The sequence below is a fragment of the Zootoca vivipara genome, chromosome 9, assembly GCF_965207765.1.
Source record: "Zootoca vivipara chromosome 9, rZooViv2.hap1.1, whole genome shotgun sequence".
NCBI classification, from domain to species: Eukaryota; Metazoa; Chordata; class Lepidosauria; order Squamata; family Lacertidae; genus Zootoca; species Zootoca vivipara.
The window spans coordinates 2,134,506-2,149,622 of NC_142592.1; the positions used below are offsets into that span (position 1 = coordinate 2,134,506).

Sequence of the window (15,117 nt, forward strand, 5' to 3'; positions counted from 1 at the left end):
TTTCTTGCTTGGACATATACCAGTGAATTGTGTACCAATTACCTCAGGTGCTCATAAATTGACCTGGATATTTGTCAACAGTTACATTTCTAATGTACAGAGCAGACACATTCTGACGTGGCTGTGGCTTTATGGGTAAATAAATGTGTATATAGACTATTCAAAAGCAATATTCTATCCTCCCAAGTGAACTGTGATTGACTTAACTTAATTAAAAAATGGTTGGACCACCAGGAGTCAAAGGGAATGACATAACAGATGTAATCTTGCCCAGGGACTGCCAGTTGGCCTTCTTTAGGATGAAAGAAACTATTGTTCCCCATGTGTCGAAGAGTATGTGACACTCTTTCTTTTCACCTTTTAAACAATCTGTGTATTGTCAGATTTAAGTACCTTTGTTCTTGCAGGCAGCAATGGATTTTTGCATGAACATGAATACAAAAGCAAATAGGCGGAAGTTGGTTCGTGCTCTCTTCATAGTTCCTCGTCAAAGGTAAGTGTTAATGTAAATGTCATATTAATGGTCATGGCAGAGATACCTAAAGTAACGGGGACACCAAACAATGGTTTAAGCTAAAATGACCTCCCAAAGCAACAGGAGCATGGTAAACAAAAACATGTAGATGCCTAATTAGTTCCAAAAAAAAAATGTCATCTCTAATGCAAACAGATGCCACTGTTTAGTCATTAATTAATCCTAGCAAGAATAAAAGGCTTTCAAACATCATCTTCCAACAGGTAACTGGATTAAATATTGACACATTTCATCCCTCATGAGAGTTTCATACCCCACCCTAGTATTTAGACAAATTTGGATTTTATGAAGTTAAATAGGCAGTGTTTGTGGACTCTATGAAGTTAAATAGGCAGTGGACTCTAGAAATGGCATTTCAGTAGTGGCATTTGAATGTTTACAGAACAGGTGAGCAGATTCCATTCATTTCTTCTCCACCTTCATGTATGTAGTTCTGTATAGTCAAAGAAATATGATCAACATCTACTTACCTGTAGGAAAAAAAGAGATATTCCTTCCAAGAAGGTAGCTGAATGTACATGTATAAATATATCAGAAGTACATTTACGAAACAGAACAGTTAGAACTGTAATATTGTTCTTTATAAAATAATGCTATATTGCATGTGTAACCTTTTGTTTGCAGGCTGGATTTGCTACCCTTTTATGCACGGCTGGTTGGCACATTACATCCTTGTATGTCTGATGTAGCAGAGGATCTCTGTTCCATGCTAAAAGGTGACTTCAGATTCCATGTAAGTTTATATTTGTTTTGCATCTCACAGATACATTCATTTAGGAAATGTTTTAAAATACACAATGTGAAAAGTTAAAAGTAATCATGCTGACATGCTGTCATAATGGAATATGATGATGCTGTTTTTATCGAGTAAGACTCAGTTTGTGAGAGTAAGTTTTCAATGTATTACTCAATAAACTGATGTCTGACCAGCAATATGTATATTTTTGAACAGACATTAATAGTTGTATCTAACAAGAGAATGGGTTTTGTTATAGATGTTAATCTTCAGAATATCCTAAGACCAGGTGTCTTTTGTTACCATTTTACCAGCTTCATCTGTTTCACCAGCTACGCCTCACCACTGTAGTCCATGCATTGGTAACCTTAAGGTTAGGTTACTGTAATGCTCTTTATGTAGGGCTGCCTTTGGGTCTGGTTCTGAAGCTCCAGCTGGTAGAGAATGCTTCAGCCAGATTTCTGATGGGAGCTTTGAGAACATGCGACACAGTTCTTAAAACAGCTGCACTGGCTGCTGGTCTGTTACCAAGCCCAATTCAAAGTTCTTATACTGATTTACAAATCCCTGAACAACTTTGATCTAGGATACCCCAGGGACCACCTGAACCCATATACAAGCAACTCTCCCTTTGAGCGGGGTTTGCGTTCCAGGTCATTGCATGCCTGCTCTGCCCCCTTCCGGGGCTGAAATAACACACATGGTGGTGGTCGTGTGTCAATTGGACACATGCAAAATGATCACTGCCTGTATTCCAGCTTGATCACTGAGTTTAAGAGTCTCATGGTTTACTGACTGAGCTGTTGATTTGAGCTGCTTTAATTTATTTTTGCTTTTAATTTGTTTTTAACTTACTGCTATTTTATTATTTCGTTTCTTTGATTTGTTGTAAATCAATGTGATGCCGGTATATATGATACAGTGGTATATATTAGATATAGATTTCCATGAGGCAGTGTGGTCTCAGGAGCTCAGTGAAAATGCTACAGAGTTCTATGATGTGTGCACTGTATGCAGAAAATGCAACCTATCTGCTAGTTTAAATCTGGAAGTTTAAAATAGAAAAACCAGTTGCCTTTACAGCAGTTCATGTAACTGCAGTCCCCCACTTCCAGCAAAGAGCTTCATTGGACCACATCAACAAAGGAGATATGCAGCAGTTGCATTTTTAATCTGGAATATTCTCACGCATCCTCTCATGTGGTACCCCAAAAGTATGACACCTCAAACTGGTACTAAAAAAAGAGAGATTTTGTTGAACAATTAATTCTTAGAAAACGCCAAGGATGATATATTTGAACAATTTTATAAAATAAAAATGTTAATGAATAAAGGGACCCCTGACCATTAGGTCCAGTCATGACCAACTCTCGGGTTGCGACGCTCATCTCGCGTTATTGGCCGAGGGAGCCGGCGTACAGCTTCCAGGTCATGTGGCCAGCATGACAAAGCCACTTCTGGCGAACCAGAGCAGCACATGGAAACGCCGTTTACCTTCTCACTGTAGCAGTCCCTATTTATCTACTTGCACTTCGACGTGCTTTCGAGATGCTAGGTTGGCAGGAGCTGGGACCGAGCAACGGGAGCTCACCCGGTTGTGGGGATTTGAACTGCCGACCTTCTGATCACACAGCTCCACCTGAATACAGAATGCATACAGAATACTAAATCAAATCAATAAATGTCTCTGCTCTCGCATGGTTTTGTAATTGTGCGTTTTTGTATATCATAAAGCAGTCATTCTTCAAAAATACCCCCACCCCAAATAAACAGGTATGTAATAAAAACCTAATTTGGCCAGAGAGAGTCATATTTAATTTTTAATGATTCACCTGGCCACTTCACTATAAGTTAAGAACTAATTTAAGAAATTAAAAGTCTATAGGATGTTATTACTGTTATAAAGAGTACCAATATGATGATAACTCTACCGATTAAATCTGCAGTCCAATCTTATAAAGATATTTGTTGCATTAACTTTTAGTACTAATGTGACTATTGGCTGGGACTCAGAGTTTTGGCTTGTTACTTCTTTAAACAGCAATCTCCTGTGCCATATCTCAATTTGCATTTGAAAGTCCACTTGATTTCTACTTAGCATGGAGAGGGACTGTTAATGAAGCACAAGCCCAATACTCCTGGGGCGTGTGAGACTCACTGTATACTTCTTTGGATTCTGGCCACTGTGTTTCAATATCCCATCAATAAATTGCATTTAATATTGGTTATTTTATGGAATCTTTTACCTGTTCATGAACAAAGAAGCAGGACAATCTGGGCCTCGGCAGTCCTGGATGCATAGAATCTGGCACCAAGAGGGAAATCTTGAGAATATTTGGGAAGAATGGAGGAACATAATTCCATATTTCCTGATGCAAATATATCCACATATCATTTGTTTGCCTTTGTTGTGAATTTTGAACCCATGTTTTTATAACGTCCAAACATTATTTATAGGACCCCTTCTTTGATTGTAATTCAGTTAACTAATTGAAATCCTCCAGAAAAAGAACTGAATATTTTAGCTATATCCCTGAAAATATTATACTGTTTTTATTATTTGCATCCTAAATACGGTACATCCAGTGGCAATTTTTATACCAAGAAACACTGTTTTAATTTTTTAACTGCCTTAACTGCAGTAATAAAGCCAGATTTCAATTTAACAACTAAGGCTATTCTCATACCATTCTTCTGCTTCTCCTTGTACTGCACTACCCCACCCCCTTGTTACACTCTGGCGTGTGTGTATGCACACACACGAACAATCAAATAGACAGCTGCATATCTGTTGTAGGCAATAAAATATTAATTCGTTGCATACTAAAAGTAAATCTTCCTATATTCCTATGTTTAGGTGAGAAAGAAGGACCAGATCAACATTGAAACAAAGAATAAAACTGTGCGATTCATTGGCGAACTTACTAAGTTTAAAATGTTCTCCAAAAGTGACACTCTGCATTGCTTAAAGGTTGGTGCTCAAGTACTCTGAGGATCAGTTCACATCCCCTTTTTCTTTTATTTTCCTGGGATACTCAGAGGTTCTCTATACAAAGCTGTGTCTCAATATACTTTTTATAATGGCAGAGAGAATAATTGGGCGTGATCGACAGTGGGTGGGGTTGTATATTATCATTTAATGTACAGTACTGCATATTTTTAAGAATTGGAATTCCATCACTATAGATAAGATGGGATGAAGCTGTGTTACCACTTTAAGAATTTCACATTTTACTTTAGCCCCTAACAAGGTTTATTTTGATCCCACTCTGAATACTCTGATAAATTAATGTTTTTAGTATGTAAGGCATTCTAAATGTAATTTATTTCCACAGATGCTCTTGTCTGACTTCTCTCATCACCATATTGAAATGGCATGTACATTGTTGGAGACTTGTGGTAGATTCCTGTTCAGATCTCCAGAATCTCATTTGAGAACTAGTGTCCTTTTGGTAAGAATAAATTTTTTAAAGAGCTGTTTTTAAAACATAAGCATAACAGCCTGCTAGGTGAGGCCAATGGCCCATCTAGTCCAGTCTCCTTTTCTTACTAAGTGGGCTAAGCACATGCAGTCCCTGAGCACGAGAGCACTCTCCCTCCTGCAGCTTCCAGCAGCTGGTATCCAGAAGTATTGCTGCTTCTGAGCATAGCCATCGTAGCTAGTAGCCTTCCCTGTGAATTTGTCTAATCTGCATCCAGGTTTGTGGCCATCACTGCCTCCTGTGGGAGCGAGTTCTATAGTTAAGCCCTGTGCTGCGTGAATAAGCACTTTCTTTTAGCTGTTCTGAACCTTCCAACATTCAGCTTCATTGAATGCCCACAAATTCTAGTTTGTGAGAGGGAGAAAAATGTTTTCTCTCCATGCCATGCAAAAATTTATAAACTTTCATCATGTCACCTCTTATTCATCTTTTCTCTGAACTAAAAAGTCCCCAAACACTTCAACCTTTCCTCAAGTTGTTCTTTGACAACTCTTTCAAAGCCATAGTTACAATAAAATGTTCTAAGATATTATTCTAATGCTTACCAGGTGGTGGGCCAATTCCTGTGGCAGAAGAGACACTTCCATACCCAGTGTAACACATTTTATTTTATGCAGTCTGTCCTCGGGGGCAAAGTCACACAAATCACAAATCAGCTATTTCCTCCTACAAGTCGCTTCCTGGAACATCCACATATATTACAGGATAAGGCAGGCATCCCCAAACTGCGGCCCTCCAGATGTTTTGGCCTACAACTCCCATGATCCCTAGCTAACAGGACCAGTGGTCAGGGATGATGGGAATTGTAGTCCCAAACATCTGGAGGGCCGAAGTTTGGGGATGCCTGGGATAAGGGTTTGTGTAGGGGTCGCCAACCCATGAGCCACCCCCGAACCGAGCTGCTCGCTTGGCGAGTCCCCGTGTGTTGCGCTAAACAGGCATGGCACGGTGCAGGGACTCTCTTCTGTGGCTCTAGAAATCGCTTCTTTGCATGCTCAGACACTGGAAATCGCGTCTTCACACGTCCGTAACGCCGGAAACTGCTTCTGCACATGCCCAGGCGCCAAAAACCGCTTCTGTGCAGGTGCGATTTTCAGTCTCTGGGCATGCGCAGAAGCGATTTCCGGCGTCACGCTGCGCCAATCTGGCCCACAAAGGATCTCTGCAGGAGTGATCTGGCCTATGCCCGGTAAGCCTTGCTGACCCCTGGGTTTGAGGATTGAGATTTGTGGCAGTTGCTTACTGACAGGGAGAATTGGCTCCCCCTTTGGTAGCCATCTGAATTTCAGTGGAGAATTATATGCTTAGCTATCTGTGGCCTTGGTGGGTAGAAAGCACAAGGAGCAAGGATATGTGTCTTACCTTCCTACATTATCAAATTATAGTTAAAAATATAGGGCTGCACATTCAGCAATAGTTGTTAGAGGTGCAATGTAGGAAAGCTAAGTAGATTTTAGCTTGTGAGCCATATAATATTTCACAGTATGATTGTCTTGGTAGAAAATAGGTTTTGGCTTTTGCTTTAGCTAGAACAGGCATGATGTCCAACAGGTCGATCGTGATCTACTGGTAGATCACTGGACGTCTGCGGTAGATCACTGGCTCCCCCCAAAGAAGCTGAACAACTGTGGCTCCCCTAAAAAAAAGCTCAACATTTTAGCTCCTCCCTGAAAAACTCAACAACTTTGACCTGAACCCCAGAAAGGGGGTAGATCACTGCCAGTTTTTAACTCTGTGAGTAGATCGCAGTCTCTTGGGAGTTGGCCACCCCTGAGCTAGAAGAACACAACAGATGGTTCTTATGAAAACTTAGTATTTCTGCACAGGGTGATTATTTCTCTTTGTTTCCAGGAACAAATGATGCGAAAGAAACAAGCAATGCACCTGGATGCACGCTATGTCACCATGGTGGAAAATGCCTACTACTACTGCAATCCTCCTCCCGCTGAGAAAACAGTGAAAAAGAAACGCCCTCCTCTCCAGGAGTATATTCGGAAGCTCCTTTATAAGGATCTCTCCAAAGTCACTACTGAGAAGGTGCGTTCTCTTCAATCTTGGTGGGTTTTCCCCAAAACCATTTCCCAGGAATAGAAGAATGGAATTTTATCCTAGAATAACTTCTAAAGCACGAAATCTAAAGTACATAGGATTTTAAATTAATTTTTTTCCTGTTTTAATATTTTTAAAATGAATGAGACAATCAGGGAAGTAAGCTGAAGGATGCTAAAATGAATGGGAAAGTGTAGATCAGAAAGCTAACTGCAAACTAATACACCTGAATATTGTCTTGAATATTAAATTACATTAAAGTACTTAAGTCCTCAGGAGCAATATGTTAAGTATATCATGTAAAGATTTACTTAAAGCAAAGATTCTTGTTGTTGTTGTTGTTGTTTAGTTGTTTAGTCGTGTCCGACTCTTCGTGACCCCATGGACCATAGCAAAGATTCTTACATTTGTTAAGTTTAGCACCTAGACTTTGAAAATAAGCCTCCAAAAACTACTTGTCTATAGCATTCTACAAGCCCGTCTGTTTCTCTGCAGCATACTAATGCATTTTGTGGCACATCTAACAGCATGATAGTTATTAAAAAAACAAATTTTACAAATGTTCTGCCTGTGGAAACATCAGCTTTCCCTCAGGTACTGTTCTGGGGCTTCTCTTGCTCTTCCCCAGGCAAATTTCGGGGGGGGGGAGAAGGGGGAAATCCTGTTGTGCAAGCAGAACCCCTTCCACAGGGCTTGCTTCTGGTGGGGTTCTTGATGTGAATCCTCCCTTTACTCTTTTGGGGGTTTACAATGAGTTGTGAGTCCTCATTGAAATAAACAGTAAATTGTAAGAACTCGGGCCAGAAGAAAAACGAATTTCAAATACATCTTCACAAGGTTTTATTTGTGTGATGAAGAGTTCAAATAGGAATCATTCCCAGTATAGTAGGCAAATAAAAATAAATTCCAGTAAAAAATCAATACAAGGCCCTGTTTCGACAATTCTTCGTCAGCAAAGATTCACAGGTCAGAGTGTACCAAGTCTGTTGGTACCAATTTCTCCAATTTCTACTGGGAGTCCTTTCTTGGCTTCAGTCCTTTCTTCAAGGGATGAATGGGAAATCCTTTGTAGCATGACTAAAGACAGCAGTAGCACTTTTATGTGATGGATTCATATGTCGGCTCTGAGTTTTTGTGTGTGTGTGTGTGTGTGTGTGTGTGTGTGTGTTAAGATAACGGGTCACAATGAACTATGGGTATCCCAAAGTACTTTTTTCTTTGAGGGAGGGGGAGTAATTTTACTTAATAATCAACATATATGTATGTAAAGCATCCAACTTTGTTTTTTTTCTTTTTGAGTTAAGTTTCTTTAAAATCTTGTTCAGGTCCTGAGACAGATGCGCAAATTGCCCTGGCATGACCCTGAAGTGAAAGACTATGTGATATGCTGTATGATCAACATCTGGAATGTGAAATACAATAGTATTCACTGTGTAGCCAACCTTTTAGCAGGACTGGTACTTTACCAAGAGGATGTTGGAATTCATGTTGTGGATGGTGTCCTAGAGGATATTCGGCTAGGAATGGAGGTAAAACACTTTTAAGCTTTTCTATGTGAAATAGAACATAGTACAAAACATTTTAAAAGAAGTTTAGAAATTATGTACTTTAACTTTTTTATAATCATTTGAGGCCCATGGTTGAGGAAGGATGGTAGGAGTTGACATGGTTGTTTTATAGCATCGTTGTCCTTGACATAAATGGCTAGACTGGATTGGTAGTTCTTAGGACAAGTTTTCATTGGTTAACTGATAAAGTATGCATGTGAGATACTGAGGGATGGAGAGGCCTGGATCAAAATTCTCTAATCTGCATGTTTACACTGCACTCCACTAAATTATGCTAATTTATCATGAACAGTAGTGCAGGCAGCCCCACCGTTACCTCCATCTTTACAGCTTTTTGCTTAATCATAGTACATTATGAGGCCTCTGCAGGGTATCGAACTTCATCTAGTGTTTCAGAAGTGTATGTTAACATGTCAGTGGTATTTTGTTTGCTGAAGGTTAATCAGCCAAAATTTAACCAGCGGAGGATCAGCAGTGCCAAGTTCCTGGGTGAACTGTACAATTACAGAATGGTGGAGTCGGCAGTAATATTTCGAACTCTGTACTCCTTTACATCATTTGGTGTGAATTCGGATGGTACATCTAGCCCACTTGATCCTCCAGAACATCTTTTCCGAATTCGACTGGTGTGCACCATCCTTGACACCTGTGGGCAATACTTTGACAGAGGATCCAGCAAACGGAAACTTGATTGCTTCTTGGTCTATTTCCAGGTAGGAACAAGCTTCATCTTTCCCTGTGACCAAATTTGTCTCTTACATATTACTTATTTATTATTTTATTGGAAATAGGCATACCCCTCACAAAGTAACATATAGAAATGAGAGTACTATTAAGATGTATTTGGATGGTCACCAGAAGAATGTTATTTATTAAATTTGTTAGGCGCTTTATCCTGCCCAGGGCAGCCTAAAGCAACTTACAACCAACCAGACAGACAGACACCCCCCCAACCCCCACAACAACAGATACATTAAAGCCAAGAGGAAAAAGAAATATATTGTATTAAAGACATATCATCCACTTCTAAAAGGCCACAGATAATTACAGACCAAAGGCCTAAATATAGAGGAAAGTTTTTGCCTGGTGACTAAAGATTTATAATAATGATGCCAGGCAAGCCTCCCTTCCACAAACAGGGAGCCACTGCAGAAAAGGCCTGTTCTTGTGTTGCCACTCTCTGGACATCTTGTTGAGGGAGGTACTTGAAGAAGGGTCTCAAATGATTATTGCAGGGTCTGGGTCGGTCCACATGTGGAGAGGTGATCCTTGAGGTCTTGTGGCCCTGAACCGTTTAAGGCTTTATAGGTCAAAGCCAGCACTTAGAATTGGGCCCAGAAACTAATAGGCAGACAGTGCAGGTGAGCCAGGATTGGCATTATATGCTCAAACCATATTTCCCCAGTTAGCAACCTTGCCACTGAATTCTGCACCAGCTGAAGCTTCTGAACTGTCTTCAGAGGAAGCCCTATGTATAATGCATAGACAAGAGAAGTTAGACTATCCCTGTCCAGATAGGATCGCAGTTGGGTCACCAGCCCAAAGTAAGAGTTGCAGAATAGTTGAATGAAAAGGGTAGAATGGAGGACAATAAAATTGTGTTAAATCTGACTGACACTAGGTGGAATTTATGCCACATTTGTTCAGCAGTGCAAATTAGGTGAAGAAGGCATGACTGAAGAGTAATCCCAGGATGAAAAGGAGAAGAATTATAAGGACAAAACAAAATCATTGAGAGAGACAAGAGAAGTTAATAAAACAATTAAATGAATTAAATGAAGAAGAAACTGTAGTATCATTCAATCAATAGTTGGCCTGTTTGTGGAAGGGAGGCTTGCCTGGCACCATTACACTGATCTCAAAAACACTGTAAAATGTTATTGAAATGGGAAACGAAAGATGAATCGGTTAAATCAGCAAAGATACACTGGGCTAAAGATTTTGGTCACAATATTCATATGACCCCATGGGAACTACTGTGGAGAGTGAATATGAAATATACAGCCTGTTTTACTTTAAAGGAAAATACATGAAAATTATATGCAGGTGGCGTTTAATGCCAAATAAATTGGTAAAGATTTTTAAGACTATGTCAAATAAATGCTGGAAGTGTAAACATAATGAAGGGACGTTTCTTCATATGTGGCGGACATGTGAAAAAGCTAAAGGCTTTTGGGAAACAATGCATAATAAAATGAAAAAGATATTTAAACTGGTTATTCCTCCAAAGCCTGAAGCTTTTCTCCTAGGGATAATTTAGCCTTGTTCCTTGTTTTAGATTTGTATGTTAAGATCTGAATTACACTACTAGACTAATTCTAGTGGTTGCCTATCTGTTTTGCAATTATCTGTGTCTTTCCAGAGGTATGTTTGGTGGAAGAAAAGCCTGGATGTTTGGACAAAAGATCACCCGTTCCCTATAGACATTGACTATATGATCAGTGATACATTAGAATTATTGAGACCAAAGATAAAACTCTGCAATTCCCTGGAAGAATCTGTTAGGCAGGTACAAGAACTGGAAAGGGAATTTTTAATCAAACTAGGTAAGAATGCTACATCAAGAATGAAAGGAACTGAAATCATTGTTGTCTGTTTCTGCATTTTTTGGCTATACAGTCATACCCCGGGTTACAGACGCTTCAGGTTGCATCTGTTCAGGTTGTGTCCTGCGCCGAACCCGGAAGTACCCGAACGGGTTACTTCCAGGTTTCGGTGCATGTGCAGAAGCGCTAAATCGTGCTTTGCGTAGAATTGCGACCTGTTTGTGCGCAGACATGGCGCTGCGGGTTGAGAACGTGCCTCCCACACGGATCACATTTGCAACCCGAGTGTGTTGTGCTACTGTCCTGTGTGTTGTGCTACTTCTAATGTGCAGAGATCTTTTGTTCCTTTATCTTTCCCAGAAGGACTAAGTGTTCCCTAGAATCAGAATATAACATAAATAATAACCTTGCATTTAATATCAATTCTCACAACCCCTTTTTCTGTTAGATAATGGCATAATTCCTTTGACACGCATTCTACATTTTGATCACATGCTTAGTGCTGGCAACAAAACTATAAAAAGCAATTGAATCAAGTAACAAAAGCCATTATTTTTGTGGTTCTCTGTTAATAAGATAGGGTAAGCATGTATCAAAAGAAAATAGTAATAGTAAAATGGACTGAGAATTGTTGGTAAACTTAGCTTGACCCTTTGCATGTATCTCAAGTAAAACTGCAGTCCTGACCTTAGTTACCTGGGAGTGAGTAGCCACTGATTTCAGTAGTCCTTAAAAGTACGTGTGTGTTGGATCTCAGACATGGTCAGAATTATTTCTAATGCCACTCATTAATAATTCTTATTTCCTTTCTTATTTCCTTTCTTAGGCCTTGTGAATGACAAGGACTCTAAAGAGTCAATTACTGAGGGAGAGACCCTTGAGGAAGATGAGGAGGAAGAAGAAGGTGGAGTCGAGATAGAAGAGCAATCTGGAAATGAAAGTGAAATAAATGAGCCAGAGGAGGAGGTATTCTTTTTCCACCATTAATTTACTTAACTATAATTTGAGGGGATGGGCTGTGTAACTGTTTGCCAATCATAATGAGCAATTACCAGTTGAGGCTCCAAATTTCAAAGACTGAGGTAACCTGATAGTTATTGCACTCAAGGTCCTTCTACTGCCGCAGAGAAGTATGATTTGCCAGACCCCCTTTGAGTCTCTCGGAGCTCTGGTCATTTATTAAGTAGGGTAGAAGTGGGGGTAAATGAGTTTCTGAACTTGAATGAGCATATGCATGCCATGCACAGTGCAACTGGTTCTGAGTGAGCTTCACTCACCATCAACAGGCTAAGCAGAACTAAAATGAACATGGAGGAGAGGTTTCTGAAACAGTGTAAATTTAAGTGCGTGTATATCAATTTCATTAAAACATGGTTTATGATTATGCATTAAAACTCCAGTAAACATTTCAGGAGGGCTCTGATAATGACGACGAAGAGGGAGAAGAGGAGGAAGAAGAAAATACTGATTATCTCACAGACTCTAATAAGGAGAATGAAACTGATGAAGAAAATACTGTATGTATTGCTGTACTATTTATTTATTTAAAACATTTCTTTAAAAGATTCATTAGAAGGTCGATTCATAACAGTAGAAGTGGTCTCAATCCACAGCAAGCCGCATAAGTACTGTAGGCTTGATATTAATGACCAGCAAATGCCTGGATGAACAAATGTCTTTAGCAAGCACCAAAACATCCAAGTTGGTGCTTGCCATATTCCAAAAGCTGAGTTCCACAACAGAAAACACCCTCCCCCCAGATACCGCAAGATGAATTTGAGTAGGCTGACTCATCTGAAGGTCTCTATGAACAGCTACATCTATTGAGAGAAGACGCCAACAACCACCACCTTAAACTTGGCCAGGTGGATTGGCAGCCACTTCAGTTCTTCTTGGAATGGGTAACAATCTCCACACTTCACACTGCATTCTGGAGCAAATTCCAACTTTAAGATGAACATCGCATACCAAAAGCTCTGTGCACACTGCATTCAAGTCACACCACACATCATGGTTTACTGTTTCAGCAGTATTACATGGACAAGAGTCCACAAGCCCAAGCAAAACATTGGACTTGAACTCTTTCCCCCTCTGTTCTCTTACTCTTGAGTTGCCAGAAAAAGGACTTTGGTTGAATTTAGTGTTCATTCATAAAATCTTGCTCAGCATTACATAGAACCAAGAGTTCTCCTTTAAAATGGTGGTTGGTTAGTAAACGAGTCAATTTCAAATCATGGGTTATGAAGCTGGCTTTTTAAACCACTGTTTGTTGTAAGCCAAGATCTTGGCTCTTAGGTGAGTCTAAGCTGAGATTCTTTGAAAGTGAATCTAAACTTGGCAAAACTCCTGTGCACCACAGTGCAGAGAAAAACACAAGCACATAAATTCAAACCAGGTGCATGCAAACCAGGCCATTAAGTACGCAGGTGTTAATATTAATTAGTTTGGATTATCAATTCACACGAATTCATATGAATATCAAGTTACGAAGATGTAACATGTTTGGCTCCAGACTGGATTTATCAGAAACCTACAAAATGCCTACCGTAGAAGTCTTGTGTTATGGAAGAGCATGAATGAAAACAAATAGTACCTCATAGAATTGGTCATATTACCCTTGAACGAAATTTACTGTTGTATTGCCAGCTTTTGTATTGGCAACATCTATGCACAGGATCTGAAGCTAAGACTTTATGAGAACAAATACATAGTGCAGCTCCTTTATTTGTAATTTAAAATAAGGGGCGGCTAAAGAAAACTTGTGCTTCAGCTAACTCAACTTCCGGTATTAGAAACTAATCTGAAAAGTAGCCTTGTTTTCTGAGAGATACAAGTGGTGTCCTGGTGTCCCTTTTATAAAGCAAGCCTATTTCCTCCTCTATCTGAAGCAATGTGTGTGTTGTGGAGAAAACCCAATATGAAACCTACATAACTCAAAGTAAGAATTTAGCATTAAACCTAATAGTTAGAACTAGAAAGCCTTAATTATAGTGAGAGCTTGTAATTGTACGAATTCCCTCTGACCAGTAGTCTGAATGAATTTAAGGCTGTTGACCCATCCAAAAGCCCTGCTTCCTTGTCTTCTGTTTAGCCTCAGTGAGCCAGGCACATACTCCAGCCACCTTCCTATTTTTGCCATCCTCCCAACTTCTTCAGAGTGGCTTGGTTCCAAAGAATACAGCCAGCTGCATGTAGCAGTAAGGAGTGAGCGGAGCACATGCACTTCAGTACATGCCTGAGCTGCATTACATACAAATGCCAGAGCATTAAAACATGGACTATTTTCTACTTCTCTCTACCTTTTTGAAAGCATTTTGTCCTAATGATTGAAATTATCCCACATTTTTATTTTAAAACTTTGCATGACTATTGGTGGCCATATATTGCTTCACAGGCAAGATTCAGCCTGTTGGCCAACCCCAATTGAGGGTTAATTCATGCACATTAATCTAAAGAACATAATAACGTTGTTTCCCTGCCCTCCCTTATTTAACAGGAAGTCATGATTAAAGGAGGTGGACTTAAGCGTGTCCCATGTGCTGAAGATGAAGACTTCATTCAGGCATTGGACAAAATGATGCTTGAAAATTTACAGGTATTAATGGGCTTTTCATTCAGTCACTCTTATTGGTATCCATTATACACAATGACACTTAGCATGGAGGGGTTATTTTACCATTCTTCCTTGTACATCAACCCCCACCCCCCACCCCAGCTTGTGTGCTTATCTTCTCTGATGTGGCTGCAAAGAGGAATTCAGAAGCTACACTCAATATGCCAGCAAGTTTGGAAAACTCAGCAGTGGCCAGAGGGTTGGAGAAGATCAGTCTACATCCCAATCCCAAAGAAAGGCAGTGCCAAAAAATGCTCCAACTACCGCACAATTCCGCTCTTTTCACACACTAGCAAGGTTATGCTTAAAATTCTACAAGGCAGGCTTAAGCAGTATGTGGACAGAGAACTCCCAAAAGTGCAAGCTGGATTTCGAAGGGGCAGACCAAATTGCAAACATGCGCTGGATTATGGAGAAAGCTAGAGAGTTCCAGAAAAACATCTACTTCTGCTTCATTGACGACGCAAAATCATTTCACTGTGTCGACCACAGCAAACTATGGCAAGCTCTTAAAGAAATGGGAGTGCCTGATCACCTCATCTGTCTCCTGAGAAATCTCTATGTGGGACAAGAAGCTACAGTTAGAAC

General features: G+C 39.9%; 1 protein-coding gene across 14 annotated transcripts in view; it reads left to right on the forward strand.

Moving 5' to 3' along the window:
* Window positions 1-15,117, forward strand: part of UPF2 (UPF2 regulator of nonsense mediated mRNA decay) — a 49,748-nt gene that overhangs the window by 21,553 nt on the left and 13,078 nt on the right. For all 14 annotated transcript variants that reach the window (XM_088652303.1, XM_088652304.1, XM_088652305.1 and 11 more), the window contains 11 exons: window positions 408-493; window positions 1,160-1,268; window positions 4,129-4,242; window positions 4,607-4,723; window positions 6,605-6,790; window positions 8,128-8,331; window positions 8,808-9,083; window positions 10,733-10,916; window positions 11,743-11,882; window positions 12,329-12,433; window positions 14,413-14,511. In XM_088652303.1, the coding sequence (XP_088508429.1) occupies window positions 408-493; window positions 1,160-1,268; window positions 4,129-4,242; window positions 4,607-4,723; window positions 6,605-6,790; window positions 8,128-8,331; window positions 8,808-9,083; window positions 10,733-10,916; window positions 11,743-11,882; window positions 12,329-12,433; window positions 14,413-14,511 (1,620 nt within the window). The remainder of the gene's footprint in view (window positions 1-407; window positions 494-1,159; window positions 1,269-4,128; window positions 4,243-4,606; window positions 4,724-6,604; window positions 6,791-8,127; window positions 8,332-8,807; window positions 9,084-10,732; window positions 10,917-11,742; window positions 11,883-12,328; window positions 12,434-14,412; window positions 14,512-15,117) is intronic.